Source organism: Triticum dicoccoides, chromosome 5A (genome assembly GCF_002162155.2).
Source record: "Triticum dicoccoides isolate Atlit2015 ecotype Zavitan chromosome 5A, WEW_v2.0, whole genome shotgun sequence".
In the NCBI taxonomy this organism is placed as follows: domain Eukaryota; kingdom Viridiplantae; phylum Streptophyta; class Magnoliopsida; order Poales; family Poaceae; genus Triticum; species Triticum dicoccoides.
This window is the reverse complement of record NC_041388.1, coordinates 290,284,873-290,311,537: the sequence shown is the minus strand read 5'-3', so window position 1 is coordinate 290,311,537 and position 26,665 is coordinate 290,284,873. Positions and strand designations below refer to the sequence as shown.

Genomic DNA, 26,665 nt, shown 5'->3' with positions numbered 1-26,665 from the left:
TTATAAAGGTGCTCTACAGGTGTCTTCGATGGTACTTGTTGAGTTGGCATAGATTAAGATTAGGATTTGTCACTCCGGTTGTCAGATAGGTATCTCTGGGCCCTCTTGGTAATGCACATCACTATAAGCCTTGCAAGCAATGTGACTAATGAGTTAGTTGCGGGATGATGCATTAAGGAACGAGTAAAGATACTTGCCGGTAATGAGATTGAACTAGGTATTGAGATACCAACGATTGAATTTCGGGCAAGTAACATACCGATGACAAAGGGAACAATGTATGTTGTTATGCGGCTTGACCGATAAAGATCTTCGTAGAATATGTAGGAACTAATATGAGCATCCAGGTTCCGCTATTGGTTATTGACCGGAGATGAGTCTCGGTCACGTCTACATGGTTCTCGAACCCGTAGGGTCTGCACGCTTAATGTTCTGTGATGATTTGTATTATGAGTTATGTGATTTGATGACCGAAGTTTGTTCGGAGTCCCAGATGAGATTGGGGACATGACGAGGAGTCTCAAAATAGTCAAGACGTAAAGATCGATATATTGAAACGCTATATTCGGACATCGGAAAGGTTTCGAGTGATTTGGGTATTTTTCGGAGTACCGGAGAGTTACGGGAATTCACCGGGAGAAGTATTGGGCCTTATTGGGCCATACGGGAATAGAGGAGGCAGGAAAAAGGGAAGGAGGCGCCCCCCATGGGTCCGAATTGGACTAGGGGAAAGGGGGCGCCCCCCCCCCCTTTGCCCTTTCCTACTCCCTCTCTCTTTCCTTCTTTCTTCTCTCCTACTCTAGAAAGGAAAAGGGGAATCCTAATAGGAATTGGGAGTCCTAGTATGACTCCCCACACTTGGCGCGCCCCCTCTAGGGTCGGCCCCCTCCTCCTCCCTTCTTTATATACAGGGGCAGGGGGCACCCCATGAACACACAAGTTGATCGGTTGATCTTTTAGCCGTGTGCGGTGCCCCCCTCCATCATAATCCACCTCGATCATATCGTAGCGGTGCTTAGGCGAAGCCCTGCGTCGGTAGCATCATCATCACCATCATCATGATGTCGTGCTGACAGAACTCTCCCTCGAAGCTCTGTTGGATCGGAGTTCATGGGACGTCACCGAGCTGAACGTGTGCTGAACTCAGAGGTGCCGTACGTTCGATACTTGGATCGGTCAGATCGTGAATACGTACGACTACATCAACCGCGTTCTCATAACGCTTCCGCTTACAGTCTACGAGGGTACGTGGATGAAACTCTCCCCTCTCGTTGCTATGCATCACCATGATCTTGCGTGTGTGTAGGATTTTTTTTGAAATTACTATGTTCCCCAACATGATTTCCATCGGAAGAGTACTGTACGTGGAGAGGCTGACATCTGGGTCCACGGCCGCAGCAAGGAAGTGCCTCCTTATTATGCACAAAATAATGATTTCTCCACCTAACAGCAGGGACCCACCGGACGGGCCACCGTATTTTGCGAAAAAACGTTTCTCCCCTGACTGCTGGGACCCACCACCTACATCTTTGCACGCAAGGAAGTGCCTGACAGTCGGGACCCACCTGGTCGAAGCGTACATAGCGTTGTCATTCTGGTCACGAACGTGTACGTACATACTGGTCGATCGGTCTGTCTGCAGGCTGCAGCGATGAACCGTGGGCGAGTAAGGAAGTGTTGGGGAACATAGTAATTTCAAAATTTTCCTACGCACACGCAGGATCATGGTGATGCATAGCAACGAGAGGGGAGAGTGTCGTCCACGTACCCTCGTAGACCATTAAGCGGAAGCGTTATCACAACGTGGTTGATGTAGTCGTACGTCTTCACGATCGACCGATCCTAAGCACCGAACGTACGGCACCTCCGCATTCAGCACACGTTCAGCTCGGTGATGTCCCACGAACTCACGATCTAGTAGAGCTCGGGGAAGAATTTCGTCAGCACGACGGTGTGGTGACGATGTTGATGAAGCTACCGCAGCAGGGCTTCGCCTAAACACCGCTACTGTATGACCGAGGTGGATTATGGTGGAGGGGGGCAACGCATACGGCTAGAGAGATCTCAATGATCACTTGTGTGTCTAGAGGTGCCCCTGCCCCTGTATATAAAGGAGCAAGGGGGGAGAGGCGGCCGGCCAGGAGGAGGCGCGCCAGGAGGAGTCCTACTCCTACCGGGAGTAGGACTCCCTTCTTTCCTAGTTGGAATAGGAGAAGATGGAAGGAGGAGGGAGGAAGGAAGGAAAGGGGGGCGCCCCCCCCCCTCCTTGTCCAATTTAGACTAGAGGGAGAGGGGGCGCACGGCCTGCCCTGGCAGCCCCTCCTCTCTTCCACTAAGGCCCATCTTGGTCCATTAAACCCCCGGGGGGTTCCGGTAACCCCCGGTACTCCGGTAAAATCCCGATTTCACCCGGAACACTTCCGATATCCAAATATAGGCTTCCCATATATAAATCTTTATGTCTCAACCATTTAGAGACTCCTCGTCATGTCCGTGATCACATTCGGGACTCCGAACTACCTTCGGTACATCAAAACATATAAACTCATAAAACCGATCGTCACAGAACTTTAAGCGTGCTGACCCTACGGGTTCGAGAACTATGTAGACATGACCGAGACACGTTTCCGGTCAATAACCAATAGTGAAACCTGGATGCTCATATTGGTTCCTACATATTCTACGAAGATCTTTATCGGTCAAACCGCACAACACTATACGTTGTTCTCTTTGTCATCGGTATATTACTTGCCCGAGATTCGATCGTCGGTATCCAATACCTAGTTCAATCTCGTTACCGGCAAGTCCCTTTACTCGTTCCATAATACATCACCCCATAACTAACTCATTAGTTATCATGCTTGCAAGGCTTATAGTGATGTGTATTACCGAGAGGGCCCAGAGATACCTCTCCGACAATCGGAGTGACAAATCCTAATCTTGATCTATGCCAACTCAACAAGTACCATCGGAGACACCTGTAGAGCACCTTTATAATCACCCAGTTACGTTGTGACATTTGGTAGCACACAAAGTGTTCCTCCGGTATTCGGGAGTTGCATAATCTCATAGTCATAAGAACATGTATAAGTCATGAAGAAAGCAATAACAGTAAACAAACGATCAAGTGCTAAGCTAACGGAATGGGTCAAGTCAATCACATCATTCTCCTAATGATGTGATCCCATTGATCAAGTAACAAATCATGTCTATGGTTAGGAAACATAACCATCTTTGATCAATGAGCTAGTCAAGTAGAGGCATACTAGTGACACTATGTTTGTCTATGTATTCACACATGTATTATGTTTCCGGTTAGTACAATTCTAGCATGAACAATAAACATTTATCATGAAATAAGGAAATAAATAATAACTTTATTATTGCCTCTAGGGCATATTTCCTTTAGTCTCCCGCTTGCACTAGAGTCAATAATCTATATTACACAGTAATGGTTTTAACACCCATGGAGCCTTGGTGCTGATCATGTTTTGCTCGTGGAAGAGGCTTAGTCAACGGGTCTGCAACATTCAGATCTGTATGTATCTTGCAAATCTCTATGTCTCCCACTTGGACTTGATCCCGGATGGAGTGTAAGCGTCTCTTGATGTGCTTGGTTCTCTTGTGAAATCTGGATTCCTTTTCCAAGGCAATTGCACCAGTATTGTCACAAAAGATTTTCATTGGACCCAATGCACTAGGTATGACACCTAGATCGGATATGAACTCCTTCATCCAGACTCCTTCATTCGCTGCTTCCGAAGCAGCAATGTACTCCGCTTCACATGTAGATCCCGCCACGACACTATGGTTAGAACTGCTCCAACTGACAGCTCCACCATTTAATATAAACACGTATCCGGTTTGCGATTTAGAATCATACGGATCAGTGTCAAAGCTTGCATCAATGTAACCATTTACGATGAGCTCTTTGTCACCTCCATAAACGAGAAACATATCCTTGGTCCTTTTCAGGTACTTCAGGATGTTCTTGACCGTTGTCCAGTGATCCACTCCTAGATTACTTTGATACCTCCCTGCTAAGCTAATAGAAAGGCACACATCAGGTCTGGTACACAACATTGCATATATGATAGAGCCTATGGCTGAAGCATAGGGAACACTTTTCATTTTCTCTCTATCTTCTGCAGTGGTCGGACATTGAGTCTTACTCAACTTCACACCTTGTAATACAGGCAAGAACCCTTTCTTAGCTTGATCCATTTTGAACTTCTTCAAAACTTTATCAAGGTATGCGCTTTGTGAAAGTCCAATTAAGTGTCTTGATCTATCTCTATAGATCTTGATCCCCAATATATAAGCAGCTTCACCGAGGTCTTTCATTGAAAAACTCTTATTCAAGTATCCTTTTATGCTATCCAGAAATTCTATATCATTTCCAATCAGCAATATGTCATCCACATATAATATTAGAAATGCTACAGAGCTCCCACTCACTTTCTTGTAAATACAGGCTTCTCCAAAAGTCTGTATAAAACCAGATGCTTTGATCACACTATCAAAACGTTTATTCCAACTCCGAGAGGCTTGCACCAGTCCATAAATGGATCGCTGGAGCTTGCACACTTTGTTAGCTCCCTTTGGATTAATAAAACCTTCAGGTTGCATCATATACAACTCTTCTTCCAGAAATCCATTCAGGAATGCAGTCTTTACATCCATTTGCCAAATTTCATAATCATAAAATGCGGCAATTGCTAACATGATTCGGACGGACTTAAGCATCGCTACGGGTGAGAAGGTCTCATCGTAGTCAACTCCTTGAACTTGTCGAAAATCTTTTGCAACAAGTCGAGCTTTGTAGACAGTAACATTACCGTCAGTGTCTGTCTTCTTCTTGAAGATCCATTTATTCTCGATGGCTTGTCGATCATCGGGCAAGTCAACCAAAGTCCACACTTTGTTCTCATACATAGATCCCATCTCAGAATTCATGGCCTCAAGCCATTTTGTGGAATCTTGGCTCATCATCGCTTCTTCATAGTTCGTAGGTTCGTCATGGTCAAGTAACATGACCTCCAGAACTGGATTACTGTACCACTCTGGCGCGGATCTTGCTCTGCTTGACCTACGAGGTTCGGTAGTAACTTGATCTGAAGTTTCATGATCATCATCATTAGCTTCCTCACTAATTGGTGTAGATGTCACAGGAACCGGTTTCTATGATGAACTACTTTCCAATAAGGGAGCAGGTACAGTTACCTCATCAAGTTCTACTTTCCTCCCACTCACTTCTTTTGAGAGAAACTCCTTCTCTAGAAAGGATCCATTCTTAGCAACGAATATCTTGCCTTCAGATCTGTGATAGAAGGTGTACCCAATAGTTTCCTTTGGATATCCTATGAAGACACATTTCTCCGATTGGGGTTCGAGCTTATCAGGTTGAAGCTTTTTCACATAAGCATCGCAGCCCCAAACTTTAAAAAATGACAACTTTGGTTTCTTGCCAAACCATAGTTCATAAGGCGTCGTCTCAACAGATTTTGATGGTGCCCTATTTAACGTGAATGTAGCCGTCTCTAAAGCATAACCCCAAAACGATAGCGGTAAATCAGTAAGAGACGTCATAGATCGTACCATATCTAGTAAAGTACGATTATGAGTTCGGGCACACCATTACGCTGTGGTGTTCCGGGTGGCGTGAGTTGCGAAACTATTCCGCATTGTTTCAAATGTGGACCAAACTCGTAACTCAAGTATTCTCCTCCACGATCAGATCGCAGAAACTTTATTTTCTTGTTACAATGATTTTCCACTTCACTTTGAAATTCTTTGAACTTTTAAAATGTTTCAGACTTATGTTTCATTAAGTATATATACACATATCTTCTCAAATCATATGTGAAGGTGAGAAAATAACGATACCCGCCGTGAGCCTCAATATTCATCGGACCACATACATCAGTATGTATGATTTCCAACAAATTTGTTGCTCGCTCCATAGTTCCGGAGAACGGCGTTTTAGTCATCTTGCCCATAAGGCATTGTTCACAAGTACCAAGTGATTCATAATCAAGTGATTCCAAAAGTCCATCGGTATGGAGTTTCTTCATGCGTTTTATACCAATATGACCCAAATGGTAGTGCCACAAATAAGTTGCACTATCATTATCAACTCTGCATCTTTTGGCTTCAACATTATGAATATGTGTATCACTACTATCGAGATTCAACAAGAATAGACCACTCTTTAAGGGTGCATGACCATAAAAGATATTACTCATATAAATAGAACAACAATTATTCTCTGGTTTAAATGAATAACTGTCTCGCATGAAACAAGATCCAGATATAATGTTCATGCTTAACGCTGGCACCAAATAACAATTATTTAGGTCTAAAACTAATCCTGAAGGTAGATGTAGAGGTAGCGTGCCGACGGCGATCACATCAACTTTGGAACCATTTACCACGCACATCGTCACCTCGTCCTTAGCCAGTCTTTGCTTAATCTGTAGTCCCTGTTTCGAGTTGCAAATATTAGCAACAACACCAGTATAAAGTACCCAGGTGATACTGCGAGCTCTGGTGAGGTACACATCAATAACATGTATATCACATATACCTTTGTTCACCTTGCCATCATTCTTATCCGCCAAATACTTGGGGCAGTTCCGCTTCCAGTGACTAGTCTGTTTGCAGTAGAAGCACTCAGTCTCAGGCTTAGGTCCAGACTTGGGTTTCTTCTCCTGAGCAGAAACTTGTTTGCCGTTCTTCTTGAAGTTCCCCTTCTTCTTCCCTTTTCCCTTTTTCTTGAAACTAGTGGTCTTATTGACCATCAACACTCGATGCTCCTTCTTGATTTCTACCTCCGCAGCCTTTAGCATCGCGAAGAGCTCGGGAATAGTCTTATTCATCCCTTGCATATTATAGTTCATCACGAAGCTTTTGTAGCTTGGTGGCAGTGATTGAAGAACTCTGTCAATGACACTATCAACAGGAAGATTAACTCCCAGTTGAGTCAAGTGATTATGATACCCAGACATTTTGAGTATATGCTCACTGACATAACTATTCTCCTCCATTTTGCAGCTATAGAACTTATTGGAGACTTCATATCTCTCAATCCGGGCATTTGCTTGAAATAATTAACTTCAACTCCTGGAACATCTCATATGCTCCATGACGTTCCAAACGTCGTTGAAGTCCTGGTTCTAAGCCGTAAAGCATGACACACTGAACTATCGAGTAGTCATCAGCTTTACTCTGCCAAACGTTCTTAACATTGTCAGCAGCATCTGCAGCAGGCCTGGCACCCAGTGGTGCTTCCGGGATGTAATTCTTCTGTGCAGCAATGAGGATAACCCTCAAGTTATGGACCCAGTCCGTGTAATTGCTACCATCATCTTTCAACTTTTCTTTCTCAAGGAACGCATTAAAATTCAATGGAACAATAGCACGGGTCATCTATCTACAACAACATAGATAAGCAAAATACTATCAGGTACTAAGTTCATGATAAATTTAAGTTCAATTAATCATATTACTTAAGAACTCCCACTTAGATAGACATCCCTCTAATCATCTAAGTGATCACGTGATCCATATCAACTAAACCATAACCGATCATCACGTGAAATGGAGTAGTTTTCAATGGTGAACATCACTATGTTGATCATATCTACTATATGATTCATGCTCGACCTTTCGGTCTCAGTGTTCCGAGGCCATATCTGCATATGCTAGGCTCGTCAAGTTTAACCCGAGTATTCTGTGTGTGCAAAACTGGCTTGCACCCATTGTAGATGGACGTAGAGCTTATCACACCCGATCAACACGTGGTGTCTCGGCACGACGAACTTTGGCAACGGTGCATACTTAGGAAGAACGCTTTTATCTTGAAATTTAGTGAGAGATCATCTTATAATGCTACCATCAAACAAATTAGAATAAGATGCATAAAGGATAAACATCACATGCAATCAATATAAGTGATATGATATGGCCATCATCATCTTGTGCTTGTGATCTCCATCTCCGAAGCACTTTCATGATCACCATTGTCACCGGCGCGACACCTTGATCTCCATCGTAGCATCGTTATCGTCTCGCCAACTATTGCTTCTATGACTATCGCTACCGCTTAGTGACAACGTAAAGCAATTACAGGGCGATTGCATTGCATATAATAAAGTGACAACCATATGGCTCCTGCTAGTTGCCGATAACTCCGTTACAAAACATGATCATCTCATACAATAAATATAGCATCATGTCTTGACCATATCACATCACAACATGCCCTGCAAAAATAAGTCAGACGTCCTCTACTTTGTTGTTGCAAGTTTTACGTGGCTGCTACGGGCTGAGCAAGAACCGTTCTTACCTACGCATCAAAACCACAACGATAGTTCGTCAAGTTGGTGATGTTTTAATCTTCTCAAGGACCGGGCATAGCCACACTCGGTTCAACTAAAGTTGGAGAAATGACACCCGCCAGCCACCTATGTGCAAAGCACGTCGGTAGAACCAGTCTCGCGTAAGCGTACGCGTAATGTCGGTTCGGGCCGCTTCATCCAACAATACCGCTGAACCAAAGTATGACATGTTGGTAAGCAGTATGACTTGTATTGCCCACAACTCACTTGTGTTCTACTCGTGCATATAACATCAACGCATAAAACCTAGCTCTGATACCACTGTTGGGGAATGTAGTAATTTCAAAATTTTCCTACACACACACAGGATCATGGTGATGCATAGCAACGAGAGGGGAGAGTGTCGTCCACGTGACCTCGTAGACCGTTAAGCGGGAGCGTTATGACAACGCGGTTGATGTAGTTGTACGTCTTCACGATCGACCGATCCTCAGCACCGAACGTACGGCACCTCCGCGTTCAGCACACGTTTAGCTCGGTGAAGTCTCACGAACTCACGGTCCAATAGAGCTCGAGGAAGAGTTTCGTCAGCACGACGGAGTGGTGACGATGTTGATGAAGCTACCGCAGCAGGGCTTCGCCTAAACACCGCTACAGTATGACCGAGGTGGATTATGGTGGAGGGGGGCACCGCACACGGCTGGAGAGATCTCAATGATCAACTTGTGTGTCTAGAGGTGCCCCGTATATAAAGGAGGAAGGGGGAAGAGGCGGCCAGCCAGGAGGAGGCGCGCCAGGAGGAATCCTACTCCTACCGGGAGTAGGACTCCCTCCTTTCCTAGTTGGAATAGGAGAAGGGGGAAGGAGGAGTGAGAGAGGAAGGAAAGGGGGCGCCGCCCCCCCCCCCTCCTTGTCCAATTCGGACTAGAGGGAGAGGGGGCGTGCGGCCTGCCCTAGCAGCCCCTCCTCTCTTCCACTAAGGCCCATCTTGGCCCATTAAACCCCCGGGGGGGTTCCGGTAACCCCCGGTACTCCGGTAAAATCCCGATTTCACCCAGAACACTTCTGATATCCAAATGAGCTAGTCAAGTAGAGGCATACTAGTGACACTATGTTTGTCTATGTATTCGCACATGTATTATGTTTCCGGTTAATACAATTCTAGCATGAACAATAAACATTTATCATGAAATAAGGAAATAAATAATAACTTTATTATTGCCTCTAGGGTATATTTCCTTCAGGAAGGGCACGTGTCGTAGTAGAGACGCGCACGTAGCATGTACACATACGTACAGCCAGGATGCAAGCAAGTAAATATGACCACGTACGTACATACGGGCGGGGTCTTGAACGGGGGTACTGTCAGCGTCTTGGGAACGGGGGTACCTAGACTTGCCTGCCTGCGGCCCAGGGCGTGGCTCATCCAGCGGCCTGGTACGACCCATCTTCACCAGCAACCACTCAAGACCCTCGCGAGGGGCTGAGCCTCGCGAGGCGGACGACACCAAGACCTCCTCCGGGACGACCTCCCTAGGCTGGCTCCTGAGGAGCGGAGATATCTATGCAAGGTGCACCTCGGGAGGTCCGCGTGACGTGAGCCATGACGACCAAGGTCAGGCGGGCGCCAGCGGGTGCAGGATGCCAGTTTCCTCTTTGATGCTAAAGAGGGAAGCGCAGGCGAGGAGTCCCGAGGCATCAGGCGAAGGTTTCCATATCGGTGCAATAAGACCAAGACCAGCAGGATGGCAGGACGGAGGTCACCGCGGAGCCCACGGCGGCGTCACCACCAGAGCCTTTGGCAGGCGAAGACCACCTTTTATCAGGATAACTTGTACTGGTTGTCTCCCTTCAAAATTGGCCATTGTGGGACCCCTTCCCGCCTAAACATTTGAGAAGAGAACCAGGGCCTCTATAAATAGGACTAGCCACCACCTTAGTAAGGGACGGATCATTCAGACCATCCTCACACACACAAGCTCACCGAGCTAAAGAGCACTTCTCCTCAGGAGGCTGTTCTTCCCTTGTACTATTTCATCCTCAGCCTACAGGGCAATCCACCACATCACACTGGAGTAGGGTATTACACCACAACGGTGGCCCGAACCAGTATAAACTCTCGTGTCTTTTGTTCCTTGGGTTCAGCGAGCTAGGCCTAGAGATCATCACGAGAGTGAGTGAGTGAGAGAGAGAGAGATCTTCGTGCGCACCCAAGTGTTCGAACCTCCAGGATTTGCTGGAACCCTCGATCTGACACAACCGGCGCCAATGCACTTGATTATATAATGTAATGTGATTTTTATATGCAATCCAATTTTATAATGCAATATGACTTCATATGCAATGCAATTATGTAAAATAATGTGATTTCATATGCAATGCATTTTTATTCTGTCATGCTTTATAGTACCGTTGAAGGTAAGTGTACGCCACAAATACTATAAGTACATGTAGCATTGGCCGACCAACACCATAGGTACCGAAGTTGTCACTGATGTTGGTAGCCGACACCACCAATATCATGTTGGCCACTACTAAGTATTATCAGCGGGGTGATACTAGCAGCGTTCCCCATCCGCGCCACTAACGATGCTTTCCTAATGCCGCTAGTAGGCTTTTCTGCACTAGTGGTAGTGCGGAAGTGTAGGGTGAAAGTTCATCTAACTCTTTTGATGAATTTTGATAATTAATGTCAATATATCTCAAGGAACTAATGCCTCCTATAAATTTATATCGGAAACGGAAGAAGTTCATGAGTGAAGTGTGTAAATTTAGAGACAGATACAGACGACCCCCGAGTCGAATGATCCTCATCGAACGAACTCCTTTGATTTTCCCTCTCGCATAGATCGCCACCCTACCGATTTATTTCGCATACATTTTGCCTGTCGGCTTAGTCAATCTTTTCAATCGATCCTGTCAATATTTGGTTGGCATGACTGATTGTATTATTGCCTTGCAAGACAACATGCACATGTGCTATAAATATACATGAGCCCAACGCCCCAATTGGTGTGGCAATTCCATCGTATCTCTTCCCGTTAATAACTGATACTCCACATCTAGCGAAAGAGCAATAATATAGTATAAAGAACATCTCTTAAATATATTCCAATAAGACATAGTTTTGATGATACATCAACGATGAAAATGATTCATAATTTGAATATCCCTTAAAAATCATAAATCCTTTCATGACAAACAAAAACATGAAGATAGTAATTGGGCTGGAGTAGCCCCAGCCCAAGACCCTCCCTTGGAAAAAGGGGTTTATTCTCAATAATTCCGTGGTTTTGTTTCATGTGAATTCAGCAAGTCATAGCATATATTTTTTTGTATTTCTACACTTTTCCAATTACCACATTTCAAATCTGGCCTAAATCTTCTGATTTCAGGGTGATTTCATTTCACACAAGAAATTAGACACCGGGGATGGATCCTAACCTTCCTCTACAGATCCAACGGTTCAGAAACGGTGCGTGGGCAAAGCTTTGCTGACACAACCTCACGCAAAAGCCCTGCGAGCCATTCCCCATTCTTTACTCTACAGCCAACGAGAGGAAAACCCCAAGTTCACAAAGAGAAGAAGAGGAAAAGCCCAGCAATGTCGGGGCGGCGCGGGCGCGGGCGCGGGCCGCCGACGCAGGCGGACCGCCTGATGCGCGGGGCCATCGACCACTTCGGACGGATGGGCTACGCCGAGGCCGACATCCGCAGCACCGTCGGGCAACTCATCGAGGTTCCCTTCCTTCGCCCTTTTCCGCCTCTCTGTCGTACCCGAATCCCAGTGTTATGTTGGGTTCAATAACCTCGAGGACTGTCCCAGAGATCGGCATTCTGCTGGGAGCATCGATGTTGCTTCTTCCCTTTCTCTATTACCGCGGTTTCCTCGACTGATTGAGGAGTTGGTCGATCGACACTAGTTCGTGAGATTCTTCCTTGTGGTTCCAAGGTCATGATTTGGTGGTCTAATCTAATCAGGTCTATGGTGAGGATGCTTCGTCGTTCCTGAAGGAAGATGACTACCGGGTCGTGCAGGACGCACTATTTGAGAAGCAGGAGCAGGAAGAGCAGCAGCAGGAGCCTAAAGTGAGCTCCCTTCTCAATTGCACTTCTTGCGCCTATCTCACACGTGTGATTCTTGTTCCTGCTTATTTTTCATGTTTCATCCATCAATTTGATTTGCCTCTTTCTCTAAAAGAAACACAAATAATCTTCATGTTCCCGACCTTACTTTTTGGGTCGACTGATCTGCACTTTTAATGTATTCCAAGTGACAACATGTACACAGTTTCCCAATGCATTGGAAATTGGGAATTCCTTTTCACGGTTTAAAGAAAATTGGAGGGATGCATTTCATTTCATAACAAAGATATAAGTTTGTTCTCCAGTAGTTAATCATTATAGCTCGTTGATGCAACTTCTTTTTTATCCATACAATTCATTCGTTAATTTCTTTCCATAAGTAGCAGCACACTAAGTTATGAAGGCTACTCTATTGTATGTTAGGGCATCTCTAGCAGATTCCCTATCCTAAAAGTCCAAAATGTATCTCTTATCTCATTTCCTTATAATTTTTAAGGGATTAAACTTTTCTAAATCTAGCAGATCCTTAGATGATTGATGAAATAGTATGCAATTGTTTGAAATGTATGTTACAAGGCTAAAAGAATTGAGCAGAATTTTTGTAGGGACTTAAATATAGAGGATCAGTTAGAAACGGCCACCCTCTAACTCCTTATAATATACTCCAAATATACTCGGGCGTTTCCCCTAAATTATAGGGGATCAGTCAGAGATGCTCTTATCCTGAGAAGTGGCTTCTCTGGACTAAAAATAGGCAATTGGGGAAACTTTTAAGGGATACAAAGTCAATTTTTTGAGGAAGTAAAGGTTTGAGGGATCTGCTAGATAGCACCCTCAAAACAGAAATTGCTCTCTCACATATAACTTTTGAGGGATCTGCTAGAGATGCCCTTAGGCTTCAGGTTTTGGTCCAAGTGTTTACAAACTAACACGTTCTTTGCCCATTGCTTGCTGTTTTAGTTAGGTTAGCTGTAGTTATGTATTATTCACGAAAAAGCTCTCTAGTGTTAGAATAACATGGTATACGGAAGTTGAGTAGGCGAAAATGGAATCTAGTAGGGTTCATTTATTTCCATGATTGATGCATTTTTTCTTGCTGTTGATTTCTTCACCCTTGATTGTCCATACGTTCTCTCATAATTTCCTTGTTTTCTGGTAATTACCTTTTACATTTCGGTGCGTTCTTGACATACAAGCTTAGTTATACATAAAAAGCCAGAGGAAAACGAATTATTTGTTTGATTTCTACATTTATGCTGTTACAGTTGGCTGGTGAACTGGGTCGTGCATTTTAAGTTGTGTTCTATCATGAAGCAATAGAATTCCCTTTTTAACCCTGTCTGGTTCATGGAATTGAGCCCATAATTAGGCAATTGGAATTGAATCTCTTGAATATAAGTTGTTTGGATGTCTTTGAGTTAGAACTGGAGTCGTGCTTCAGTGTCAGATGAATTGTTGGGTAGCCAAATATGCTTCACCATGGAGTATATTTGTATATGCATTCTGGGTTGACAAAAGTGTGTTCCCTGTTGTACCAAACTTTAGTTCAGCTGTTGTGATATAATTTCATGTTTAGCTCTAAACTGAGGCTTTGGGTGCAATTCTTAACTGGTCTTGGTTGGTGTGTAATGCAGCAAAAGGAAGCAGCAATCTCTGAGGCACCAACAGCAAGTGACATGCCAATTGTGGACATGCACAATGAGATGCCACCTGGGGCTGAGTTATCAGTTGAGGGAGCAGACCCTATGCCCATCGACCCGCCTGCTCCTGAGGCTACAATGGCACATCCTGCAGCTACAGGAACTAGTAGAGCAAGGCGTCCCTGCTATGGATGGATTAGCGAATCTGAGAGTGATTCGGACTATGAAGAATACCTCGCCAGTCGATGACAGGCGACGCATGCTCCAATCCCAGGAAGCGGCTGAGTGGATGGAATGTGAAATGAAGCCCCACTTAACTGGTGATGTTTCTGATCTCCTTTTTGTTGACTTTAATTTGATGCTCATAGCCTAATTGCTACGAGTGAGTAACTTCGTATCTCTTGCCATACTTGCGCGTTTTGGATTCAATGGTAAATGCTTGCTGTAGAGTTTACGATTTCCTTAGTCGAAAATGCAGAAGTGTGATATAGTTTGAACGGTGAACGCAAGACTAAACACATTGTAAGCCAGATACATCAAGACGTGTACGATAGTACCCTAAAAGAATGGAGGTCATCAGTTTTGTTTGTACCAAGAACTCATCTGTGAATATAAACCTCGTGACTGAAGGATATCAGTTTTGCAGGATGGACCTACTGTCTGCTTATCGCTGTAAGCAGCTTGCTACATGCTTACTGTAGAACTTACGGTTTCCTTGGTTGTGAACACAAAAGTGTGGTCTAGTTTGAACGGTGAACGCAAGACTGCACACATTGTAAACCAGACACACCTACACGTGCACAACACTACCGTAAAAAAATGGAGGTCGTCAGTTTTGTTTGCACCAAGCCTATAAAACTCTTGTATGAACATAAATAAACCTTTTTGACTGGATGATATGATTTTTTTAAGAGTTAACCGACTTCCATTAGTGTATACAAACTTTTTATCCAATTTATGAAATTTTGTTTTCGGTGCTATAGCTGTTCTTTTTATCTAAATAAATGCTTACCTTATGCTGCTCTTGTTAATTGTTATGACAGGCAGGCACATAGCTGACTTTGCTGGGTGGGTGTTCAGGTCGTCTGAAGTATTGGCAATGCTGTATTAGTAATTTAAGTGTACTATATATAGGAGTAAGCACTAAGTTAACACAGCACATATAGTTTGACCAGCGCTATTTGCATTTAAGAACAGCATCGATGCTGCCAGTCAAGAACTAAAATGTCCTAGCTTCGACTGTCATTACTATGAATATTTTGATACGAAAAAGATGTTTGAAATATTATTGATTGATCTCTTACTTGGAGTGAGTTTATAGCATTGTTTTTAAGGCGTCCCGCCTTGGACGCTTAGGCGATAAGGCGCCCCCCAGCGCCTTAGGTCGCCTTACCGCCTTAAAAACTATGGTTTATAGTAGTATTAAAAATAATTCCGTCGCCGGGACTTGAACCCGGGTCTCTCGGGTGAGAGCAGAGTATCCTAACCACCTAGACTACGACGGAATGATGTCTTCAAGACGCTGCAAAGCATCAAGTACAGAATGCTATTGCAAATTGCTCTCCGTCGAGTACTTTTCCCATCCTACTTTGATATTTAACCACTGCCTTAACTCCTTGATGGGATCATATAAATCCCAGTATTCCGCCGTAAAGTTCTGTAAACTCGCCTTGTGTCATTGACATGCTGGACTCAGACGCACGCGTTGACATAACGAGTTGCAGTAGACGGTTTCAGTTTCCTTTTTGCAGTGGCACATACAAGGATTTGAAGCACGCAGCCATTTTACTTTAGAAGTTTAGAGCAATATCTGTTTTTCTTGTTCCCTTTCTGCAACTAGTTTTCCTTCTCTGTGTGTTCTCTGATGTACGTTGACTGAGCAATAAGCGAAGTTGCAGTATATCCTCGCTTATTCCTATCATTTTTAGTAGTAAAGGTTTGGTTGAATGTAACCTGCAATAACTCGTAACATCGCCGATGCACGGCACAACGCAAGAGGTGACAAATACAGGGGCACAAGTTGCTGTGTCAGACCAATATATAATTCCTAACAAACCAAACCAGAGTCATTCGACTTGCCACTTTCAGTACCAACATACAGAAAATAATACTATAAAGGAAACAAGCACAAGGCATCCAACTTCCACCATCCTTCTTGCAAATCTTTATGTAGAAGAACACACCAACCGTTGGCATCTCTCCAGTCAGACCAAGGACGGCTGAAACATGAAACCTCGCGCTCACTTCTTCCAGGAAGAATGGTGGCCACTCACTCACTCACTAACTCCACCACCTCTACATTCACATCTCACTTTATAGGCACAGGAAATTTACACCCAAAGACAAGTCACCCTATGAAGAACATATACTTGTCGATCCCGTGGCTAGGTAAAAACGAAGCACGAAGGAGATCCCATCAAGCCTTTAGCTGCATTGTTAGCTGTGTAGGTCCGTGAACCAACCGTGTCAGTCAATGTGAAGCCGGAGAAAAAAGAGAAGCCCGTTTCACATCACTTTCTGAGGTTTATGAGTGATAAGTAGCTGGGGTCTGGGCCTGGCCCTCGTGATCGTTTCATCGCTGTGGCGGATCATCTCGGACAGTTTCCAGGGCTTCTGCCACTTCCACTTGAACTGCAGTAGCCACTGGTGGTGGCTCCTTTTCCATCTCCACAGTTTTCCTGATTGTCCTGATATCGAAACCTTCTTGCCGACAGGCAACTGCGCGATAGGAACCATCTGCATTGAAGATCATCAACCAGAAATGTATATGAGACAGAGAGACATGGCAAGGCAAAAGGAGCTATCAGGCTGTGAGATGTAAAACCTTGAGTTGTTTGTTCGATGCAGCTACACCTTTGCTGGGGCTATTTACAATTCCAGCAGAGTACTTCAGCTGCTTCTGTGCAGGAACTGCAACCGGGGATAGTGGTGTGTTGGAGTCATCCGCAGTGTGCTTCGCGGAGCCATTTACACTTCCCTACAAGGTTTATGGAAATTCATTAAAAATTGCACGCTATATGTCGAATGTCCATGATCAAAATCAGGTCCCATGTCTTGTAGCAATTGTTTTTTTTTCATGAAAACTCTAAGCTGTGTTATAGTCAGTCTGACCCTAAATGTAGATCGTCTTGGACACATTACCAAACGAATTATTTGAAAACATGCTTCTTTTAAAATAGATGATTGTATATTATTAAAGTATATTCCATTATGGTCCTACTAGTATCAATTTGTTGTTGTTGTTAATGTCGACAATTCTCTCTGTATTGGTGGTAAATATCTGAAAATGTTGGACTATCATAGAAATAGAATCTAAAAATTATATATATTTGGGAGAAAAGGGAGTAGATGTTTATCCATGCTGTTCATAGATCAAATGTATGGTTTGAAGGATTCATATGGTTGCAAGCTGTGAGAAATCGCACCGGAGGAGTAGTAGCCATGGGAGCTGTCTGCTCTTTCTGCTTGCTCTGCTTTTCAAGTTCCCTCCTGCGTGATTCACTGTGTCGAAGGATGCCCACAAGCTCCGTCATTTGCTCCTTCATTTCCGTCATTTGCTCCTTCATTTCCTTGATCTCAATTTCTTTTTCCCTTACTTCACATCTGTTTTCAGCAACAAAGAGAATATCACTCTTTGTTTCAAGATAATATATTAATGAAGTTGGCTTCGAAAGAATCGAACTTTCAGAAGGAAAAAAAATCACAAAAAGGCTAAGTGTCTCCGTTTCATTCATCCATGACATATTGTAACTCTTGAAAGAAAATGATAAACCAAAATTTTAAGTTTGGGTTTACTATCAGCTATCTCTTAGAAAAGAAGGGTGTTTTTAGTTTCAGGGTCTACAAATGATGAAGTCTAAGCAGTATGGATGATGGATGATATTTTGTTTCCTTCACAGAAGTTGATGCCATAGTATGAAACCATGAAGATGCCATAATAACCTTGCATCCGCAGCAACACTAAAGATGTACTGCAGCAAACTCTTTGCTTCTCCCATTGACCGCAACTGATTCCAACGACCACGCCCCGAGAAAGTACGCTCTCTTTCCTCAGCCTCTGAAAGTTGAGAAGCCATCGCGACAAGAGTATTTGAAGAGATTGTGACCATGCTCTCAAGTGATGCTATCCTAGCTTGTCGGGCATTTGGTGACAAGGTATTTGTCCTGCGAAAAAGAGTTGCAGTCAAGACATGCATGGCCATTTAGAAGTCCTGAATACAGTATGGGAAATTGCGAACTAAATATGTTCAATCGTATTTACAGGAAATTGGATTGTAGATCTGGACACAGTAACAGGAAACTTATTTTATATGGGCTAAAACTACTGTGATAATAAATAGATATGTGATGGAAAGATACCTTGAGTACATAAGAAAACAAGGAGAGAACAATTACCTTGAGTTTCCATTCTTCCCTCTTGGCGGACTAGCATCTTCTTTCTTCAAAATGGCAAGCTCCTCGCCAAGTAAAGCACGCCTTTAAAACCATATTATTTTGAAAGTCATAAATTATGCAAAAAATGTAAACTGTATCTGCAATAAACAATTGAGTAGCAAAAATGAACCACACAACACATACAATTGAGACTGTTTTTCGTATTCGTTTCGGACTTCGTGGACATGAACCATGACTTCTAACTCTTGATCTAGCCACTTTTGCAACGATTTCTCACTCATCTGTTTTACAAAAGAATATGTTGAGGGGTATGTGCGAAATAAACATCGGAATTTATAGGGCAAGTATGAATAAATCTTACATGAGAGCCAGGAGAAGTGCCATTCATGCCAGCTATTTTTGGAGGAAAGAAGAACAATGGAGTGTTGTTAGATAGGAAGTATTAATTATGCTGCAAATAATAATGTCATGATGCAGAGAGACTGAGAGAGGTACCTGAATTATCACGCCCTGAAGATTTCCGAGCTTCAAGTATCTCTTTCAGCCTTTTGGTAGCCATGGCAGCTTCTTCAGTCTTCCTTTGAAGAACCTATAGTACAAAAAGTGCCGTATTGTTATTCAACTGATATATAATACTCCCTCCAATCCAAAATAAGTGTCGCAGCTTTGAACTAAGGTTCAACCTCAGTTCAAAACTCCAACACTTATTATGGATTAGAGGGAGTATATAAAGAGCCTTTTGCTAGTTATGTCCTTAATCGTATTTGTTGGTTTTGGCATTTATCAGTCTTGAAGGGACATGACTACTCAGTAAGCACCGGATCAACAAAAACAAGCATGCCAAACTTACCAATTTTTGCCTCTGAGTAAGTGCTTGAAGTTTGTGGCGTTCATACTCATTTCTTCGTCCCTCCTTCCGCAACTGCACATAGGAAACAGAATGAAAACCATGCTTCTCAAAATGACCTCTGGAATATCCGATTCCATCTATAAAAAATATTACAACAGAAGCATCATAAACACTGCATGCATACCAAGTCTAAATATCTAACTTAATCTTATTCAACATTTTTAAAGGCCATATTATAGAATTAGAAGTAAATCATTTCTGAAAATACGTTTTGTTCATGTGCTAGGGTGCCCCTGCAAACAAAGAGAAGCATGGATATCTAAGTAAGCTATGATAAAAATGCCCATCATTGTTACATGGACCACATTTGGATTGAACTAGAATCTGCCACACAGTAATTCTGCAGTATTTGCACTAACTATGCAACGAACTATCCATACCTGCAAAAGTTCTTTTTCACGGGAAGCCTTCCATTGCCGGAACTGTTCTGCTTCTTGTTTGATCTTGTGTTGTAGTTGAACCTGAAACCATAAAAGATTGCATTAATATGAATGAAGTATTATTAACAATACATAGAAATGATGTAGAAAATGATGCAGTTATCACAGACAAGCTGACAAAGGAAAGGCAACCTTCTGTGACTTTATAAAATGGATTTCCTCTTGCAGTTTCTTAGCAGCTTCATCACTCTTCTGCTTTTCTTTCAGAAGTTGAACTTGGCTCTCCTGCTTTTTCTTGAGTTCTAGAATCTGCAGGTCCGGTATTTTATGACTAACATGTACTAGATTGTGAAAATTACTAGAACACATTAAGAAGAACCATTTACCTGTGCTTCAAAGGTTTTAAGTTTTTGCAGTTGGGCATCTCGCACCTTATGTGTCTGCCCATCTGCATTTAGGCTTTCAACTTCAGCCAACAACCTGTCCCTCTCTTTCTGAAACGTGTTCAAATTTCCTTGTAAGATTAGCATTTTTCGTGGATATGCAACTGTTTTTGACTGAGTATAGTAGTTTGAAGATTTTATGACAAACCTGTACAGCTCTTTTCTCTTCTTCAAGTTCCATAAGTTTCTTTCCAAAGTGTTGCTTAAGTGCAACAGTATCATGTCCATACCCTTTCATCTCAGACTGCAAAATGTTCGGGACAAATTTGTGGTAAGGTTATTGGCAAGCATAATCAGAATGCAAGAGTAAAGTTAACTCAGGAAACAGGTCAGAATAATGTATGTATAATGTGTTGCTCTTTCAAGTTAATATAGTAATCATTGGCACACAATTAATGACCTTCACAACCTCATGAATCATGCATTTTGAAATCAACTTTACCAAGACAAGGACAAGGTTGGCTTTGCCGCTGATCCTAGTATAGAACAGAAGGCCACAAAACAAAGGGTTGGGGAAGTGAATGCATATTCATGTGTGCGTGAACATTAACTCGTATACATTTTATTGATTTTTAAACGGTTATTTTATGTACATGGTGAAATAGTTTTCAGTGTCCGCGTTGCATACCTCCTTTTTCTCCAGTTGTTTGTTTAATTCATTCAACTCTTTGCCTAAGCTATCCTGCAGCATTGTGTGTTCCCATTCTTTGGCTACTTCATCGTCAATATCTTTAGGGTTGCCTTCTGCAGGTAGGGACAATTAGTGCCATACAAGCATAGCAAGAAAACAAAGATAAATTCGAGATTTAGTCATGGTTTGAGAAGCAACCAAAGAACTACAAGATTCTAAGATTACCTCGTACAGAATCAGTCATAAGGACATCAAATGGCTCCGTACTTTGCAAGCTTCGTTTGAGCCCTTCACCTTTGGTGTAGCCACTTACAGTTTTCTGAAACAAAGAGTAAAACAAGTGAGATACATATGGTCTAGCTATAAAATTTCAAGTGTAACTACATGGAAAACAAAGTAGTAGATAATAATGTTATGTTGTTTCTCGTTTTCCCTTTGTGAGAACATACATATAGTGTGAAAGGAGCAGTGGAAGTGCAAGTATATCATTGTTCACAAATGTCAAATTTCCAAAAACAGGCTTAAGAAGTATAATTGACATACATGTAGTTCAGGTTCGCATGGATCACTGTGAACATGGTTGCGAAGGCCATAAAGTTCCCGGCAAAGGTCTTCATTTGTGTGTTCAAGCCATGAGATCCTTTCCCTGAGACCCTGAAAATTGATATCTTGTTATTCCAATTCTTAGTGCGAGTGACTGCGTTCCACAGTCCAAATTTTGCTGATGACATTGCAAACAGATTGTAAAACATTTACCTGAACATCATCTGATCCTACTCCTCCTCCGCGAGCTAAAACTAGCTCTGCTTGCAAGTACTCGAGTTGCTGGCGCATCCTTTTCATCTCATCAGCAATAGGATTCCTGTTGACCTGGAAATCAGGGAAGCAAATAGCAAAAAGTCAAGTAACCATCAGGGAGAAAAGCTTATCAATTTAATAAAGAAAGTGTAGGTACATGTCTGATATGTTTCTAGGGAGGCTAAAGATGACAAACTCACAATTGGTTTGTTCTGAATATTACGTGCCCGGTTAGCGTATTTCAATGTGTTCAGTGTTTCTTCAGCATTAATATCTGCTGGGCTAATACAGGCTGCAGGAGAGAATATAGACATAAGTCAGTTCAATGTAAGTTCAGTCGGGCCAGTTAGTAAAATATAAGCTTAACGACCATATATAAGAACTGGTCTTTCCTTTGAAATAAATTAAATGAAATGACTAAATCATATCATGGGATTCATACATTTTGAGATGATACATTTTGAACCTTGATATGCCAATTCTGGAACTCTTACAGAACTTTAGATATTGTGGGAGATCGGCACTTATTATTGTAAACATTAAGAATAAGAAATTAAGTGGTATCCAGTAAAATGAGTTACCTATCATTACAGTCTTGCTGTTTCCACCGAGTGAGTCCTGTTCACAAAACAGAAATGGATAAGAAGTAGTTAGTATTAGGACAAAAGATAATATAGTAAACCACATCTGATGCTGAAGCAGCAGTTGACCTGATCCTATTTAACAGAACATAGCAATGAAATCAATGGCACTTAAAGGCCACATCTGTTCAGTTGCATGAGAAGAATATAACCTGCAGAAGACGAGTGAGTTTGCTGTCCCGGTAAGGTACATGTGCACCTTCTTTCCTCTTTTTCTCATCTCCAAGAGCACTTATGACGTTGCCAAGGGCCAGAAGTCCTCTGTTGATGTGAACACCTGGTGACACAAGGCATAAATTACCTTTAGTTTGGGGACGAGATCATGCATCAATGGTCGTCTAAAACAGAAAAACATGCGAAGTACACACCTTCCTTGAACCGAAGGCCATCTGAACCAGTTCTCTTGGCCCGTTCCGACCCCGCAAGATCTACCAAGTGGAGCTTGGCACATAGATAATCGTCATTCATCTCTTCAATAGGCATTCCATCTGATGCCATGATGGGGTCTGCTTTGCGCATCTGCTCCAATGTGATTGTGAAGATGGCATGGGAACGACTATTACATGCCGAAACAAAAAAAAAAGCATAAAGTTGATTAAAACAACATGAATAATTCTCTAATCTGAAACTGTATCCAGCACTGATTGCGCGTGTCTAATCTGAATGATGTTTACTTGTTTTCTCTTTTCATCACATCAAATCAGTTATGGGTGAGTGATTAAAAGGCTTTATCTTTTAAAAGATAGTGATGATTGTGCCAATGTTGCTAACCTTGATTGGTTGTTCATGTTGGTGCTCCCAGTGGCGCGGCTCAGCGAACCTTGTTCAAGGCATGTGGTCATTTCCTTCTGAGTGGTGACATGCACTTCGGTCGACCCCGACAGGGTTATGACCCCGTTTGACCCCTCCCGAATCTGCACCGGAGGTTTCCCCGGCACGGACAACTTCCCGGTGTGCCCATTGCCATTCTCAACTTTGCCAGCAGTAACAGTAGCAGGGTCAAGCAAATCCCGCACCTCTTCTTTCAGGATCTGTCCAAGACAAGTGTTTATAGCCTATTCAAATAAATTCTCTAGGGGACTGTCTGTCAGTTCAGAGAGGCAACTGCATTTGATCAGGTTCGAGCATTGCTTCCCATGTGTTTACCTCGATGAAAGAAACGCGTAGCTGGAAGTCCACTTGATTTTTCAGCTTCTCGATCTTGTCGAACAATGCCGCCATGGCTCGCGGGATGATCCCGACGTGCGTCCCCTCCTTGCAAGCCGTCCCCATGGTGTACGTCTTCCCCGAGCCCGTCTAGCGAAAAGAAAAAGAAAAAAAATTGAAAACAGTTAGACCTGAAATGAAATGACCAGCATTTTTGCGGGGTTTTATCATTTCGACTCCACCGTAAATAAATTGCCAAAGGAACAGTCGACATTTGCTTGGGGTTTTGCTTGTGGGGGCAAGCAAGAAAGCCCCATAATGGCAGAAGCAGGTGAGCTGGACTGGGAGAAAAGGGTTTGCAGCTCCGGCAGCGCCACATGATGTGCTGCTGGCTTTTTGCCACCCCCCAACGTGGTGGTCCAGGCACCATATCATGTGGGTCTTTGCTCTGAATGAATGGCACATGGGACTGGGATGGATGGAAAAAAATGAATGATTGACCGACTGACCTGGCCGTAGGCGAGCACGGTGGCGTTGTAGCCCTGGAAGAGGCCCTCCACCAGCGGCGCCACGCACTCGTCGAACATGGCCGTCGACGGCGTGCCGGAGCTGCCGTAGACGTGGTCGAAGGTGAAGGAGTGGGTGCCGATCTGGACCTGCATTCATCCATCATTCATTCATTCAGCAACAGAAAAAGGTCCGAGTTACTACTACCACAACAGCATCTCATCATTGCCTTGCTAACGCTAGTAATAAAGAGTTGGGCGGAAAGAAAGTCACTTTCCATCTACCCATCTTGATTCTTGACCCGAAAATTGCCTCACCAAAAAAGAAATCATCACACACACACACACACACACACACACACACACACACACACATACACACACACACAAAGAGAGAGAGAGAGAGATAGAGAGAGATCAAGGTGAGATTGGTGGGAAAGCCAAGAAAGATGAGGAAGAATGTGCCGCTGACAGCTGGAGATGCATGCAGATGAATCACAGGAGAAAATAAAATATTACTACTACCACATAGGTGAAAGTAAGATAAGCCAGATCTCACTCACCGAGGCTCAGGGTGGAACGGGGAACCCAATCCATCAGAATTTGGGGGAGGTTAACAAATGATAAAAAACCTTTCTCGAAGAAGAAATGGAAACAAGCTTGGATTGAATTGGGAGAGCTGAAAGGGACCGGATCAACAAACAGCCGGGAGCGCAAGTGCGTGACGCTGACAGGATTCCTGCCCAGATAAAGAAGAGCACCAACGCCATCAGGATCGGACGCAACTCCGCACCAGAAATGTGATATGAACAACTCTGGCACTGCCGACAGGGGAAATTTCTTTTCTCCAGGGGATGGCGAAAAAGGAGGAGGGAAAAAGGGGGCACGCCCATCTCTGTCACGGCGGGCTAAATCGGGGAAGCAAGCAAGCAACCTAGATTCTCGTCGCTGAATTCGAGATGTTCTTGATGACCGAAATTGGGGTGGATCGGTTGGTTTCTTGTGAGCTCGGCTGTTCTTGAACCGGACAGAGAGAAACAGAGGAGATGGGAAGTCCTTTTCTTTTATTTATTTCTTGCCGAAATCTGGTGCTGAAACCCTCAAACATCGGCCAAAAATGTCAATCCGGTCTCTGAATTTTATGGAACAAAATGAATAAAAAAACGCAGCCGTGTGGTTTCTCTTTCTTTCTTTTTTTGTGAGCTAAGAAAACACGAGAGAATTTATCGTACTGGCAGAACTGGATTGAACAGCAGTCAATCTATCTTGTCTCTGAACTGAGACATGCACTGCCGCCAGTGAATGAAGAAACCAAAAACAAGAACGAGAGGGAGAAAACAACACAAACACAAGCACAAGCATTCCATCATACTGAGCGAAACAGAGGGAAAAGCCTAGTAAATTGAGTGAAGAAAGCTCGTTCATACCTGTGGCTTGCCGGGGACGACGGTGACGCAGTCCTTACAGCCCTGCAGCTTCTCGTCGCCGATGAGCGGGCGGGCGTGGACCGCCACCTTGACGCAGCAATCCTCGCCGTGCTCCATTGTCATCTCGTCTGCTGCCACCGATCATACAACAACCACCACCACCACAACCGCGACAAGCGACGCACCAACCGAGAAGAAGATGTGCTGCTGTTGGGAATGCGGCCGGGCTTCTTTTCTTCTCTTGCAACAAGGCAATAAGACAAGGGAGGGAGGGAGGGAGGGGAGGAGTGAAGCAAGGATTAAAGGGAAGAGGGGATGGCGACCGGTGAGTAACAGCAGCGTCCACCACGACCACTACTACTGCTAGCAGCACCGCCGATCAATCCTCCTCCTGCTCCTGCCCCTGCCACACCACCATCATGGTTTCTTGGGTTGTACTGCAATCCCTCTCTGTATCTCTCTACCCGTGTACTATGGAGGATGGATGGATGGATGGATGGAGTTGGGGGATTCAGATGGAGATGGGTTTCAGGTGGATGGTGTGGTGAAAAGGGAAAAGGAGAAAGAAAAGCTCCGGGGGAACTTGACCCTCACTCCTGCGCAAGCGAGCGCAACCACTTGCACTTCCACCACCGGCACGCCAGACGCCGCTCCCTCCCTCTCCCTGATCCAACCGCCGCAGCTCCACCGATCTCTACAAATGCTGCTCTTGCTCCGAGGAAGCCAGGCCGATCTTGGGGCTTGGATCTTGCTTGGTGGTGGTGTTCTTGGGAGGGATGGAACGGGGGGGCGTTTGGTGGTGGGTGGAAATGCAATGCGAATGGAGGAGGACGATCGATGCGGTGCTGTGCTGGGCTGGGTGTGTAGGTGGGGGTGTGTGCCTCTCCTTTAACCAATTACAATTATTAATCTCTCCTTTCTTTTTCTGCTTTTGGTGAGCGAGTGAGTGAGAGGAGAGTGCTGCTGCCGCTGCTGCCTGGCTGTGAATTCTGTGAATTCTGTGATTGTTACCGCTGTCTATGTCTACTATGTGTCTGTCTGTCTGTCCCTGCAACAAGGACGCCCCATCTCTATGGTTGTTAGCCAGCCACCGCACTACACTGGTATAACAGCTGAAGAAAATATGCTCCGGGTACTCTCCCTGCCCTGCCCGATGCGTATGATTCGCAGGCGCCATGTCTCCCTGCCTGCCTCTTGACATGCTAGCAATTTCAGGAGCTTTGAGACCTGAATTTAATTGGGACGTCATTGCTCCTAAAATCCCTCCCTGCCTTTTTTCGTGCAAGCCATTTTCCAAAAAAATTCATGCAAGCCCTTTTTACT

The 26,665-nt window shown here is 43.8% G+C and overlaps 2 protein-coding genes and 1 non-coding gene across 5 annotated transcripts; 1 reads left to right on the top strand and 2 right to left on the bottom strand.

Moving 5' to 3' along the window:
* The first annotated feature begins 11,882 nt into the window (after positions 1-11,882).
* On the top strand, positions 11,883-15,368 carry LOC119301085. Of its 2 annotated transcripts, none has more exons than XM_037577980.1 (4): positions 11,883-12,078; positions 12,321-12,428; positions 14,060-14,385; positions 15,113-15,368. In XM_037577980.1, the coding sequence occupies exons 1-3, from the start codon at positions 11,944-11,946 to the stop codon at positions 14,312-14,314; spliced, it is 498 nt and encodes a 165-aa protein (XP_037433877.1). In that variant the 5' UTR covers positions 11,883-11,943; the 3' UTR covers positions 14,315-14,385; positions 15,113-15,368. The 2 variants fall into 2 exon arrangements, with proteins under 2 accessions (XP_037433877.1, XP_037433876.1); XM_037577979.1 differs by having other exon boundaries at positions 15,109-15,368.
* Positions 15,369-15,497: 129 nt separating this feature from the next.
* On the bottom strand, positions 15,498-15,570 carry TRNAE-CUC. Its single transcript has one exon. It is a non-coding gene; the product is annotated as a tRNA-Glu (tRNA).
* Positions 15,571-16,075: 505 nt separating this feature from the next.
* On the bottom strand, positions 16,076-26,212 carry LOC119301084 (kinesin-like protein KIN-4A). Of its 2 annotated transcripts, none has more exons than XM_037577978.1 (25): positions 25,343-26,212; positions 23,919-24,065; positions 23,410-23,559; positions 23,035-23,294; positions 22,632-22,819; positions 22,416-22,540; positions 22,204-22,240; positions 21,823-21,914; positions 21,581-21,694; positions 21,368-21,478; positions 21,050-21,143; positions 20,822-20,934; positions 20,342-20,437; positions 20,137-20,244; positions 19,943-20,059; positions 19,751-19,831; positions 19,311-19,382; positions 18,956-19,049; positions 18,822-18,853; positions 18,644-18,741; positions 18,461-18,541; positions 18,008-18,229; positions 17,491-17,668; positions 16,890-17,042; positions 16,076-16,801 (listed from the first exon to the last, which is right to left on the bottom strand). In XM_037577978.1, exons 1-25 carry the CDS (start codon positions 25,463-25,465, stop codon positions 16,571-16,573), a joined length of 3,117 nt encoding a protein of 1,038 aa, XP_037433875.1. In that variant the 5' UTR covers positions 25,466-26,212; the 3' UTR covers positions 16,076-16,570. The 2 variants fall into 2 exon arrangements, with proteins under 2 accessions (XP_037433875.1, XP_037433874.1); XM_037577977.1 differs by having other exon boundaries at positions 20,822-20,937; positions 25,343-26,211.
* Between the last annotated feature and the right edge of the window lie 453 nt (positions 26,213-26,665).

What these genes read in the sequence shown, in the direction of transcription:
- LOC119301085 (XM_037577980.1), top strand. Translation starts at nt 11,944, where the DNA reads ATGTCGGGGCGGCGCGGGCGCGGGCGCGGGCCGCCGACGCAGGCGGAC. An exon ending in CCGTCGGGCAACTCATCGAG is followed by an intron (nt 12,079 to 12,320) that starts GTTCCCTTCCTT and finishes TAATCTAATCAG; the next exon opens with GTCTATGGTGAGGATGCTTC. An exon ending in AGCAGCAGCAGGAGCCTAAA is followed by an intron (nt 12,429 to 14,059) that starts GTGAGCTCCCTT and finishes TGTGTAATGCAG; the next exon opens with CAAAAGGAAGCAGCAATCTC.
- LOC119301084 (XM_037577977.1), bottom strand. Translation starts at nt 25,465, where the DNA reads ATGACAATGGAGCACGGCGAGGATTGCTGCGTCAAGGTGGCGGTCCAC. An exon ending in TACGCGTTTCTTTCATCGAG is followed by an intron (nt 23,295 to 23,409) that starts GTAAACACATGG and finishes TGTCTTGGACAG; the next exon opens with ATCCTGAAAGAAGAGGTGCG. An exon ending in GCACTTCTCCTGGCTCTCAT is followed by an intron (nt 18,742 to 18,821) that starts GTAAGATTTATT and finishes TTTGTAAAACAG; the next exon opens with ATGAGTGAGAAATCGTTGCA.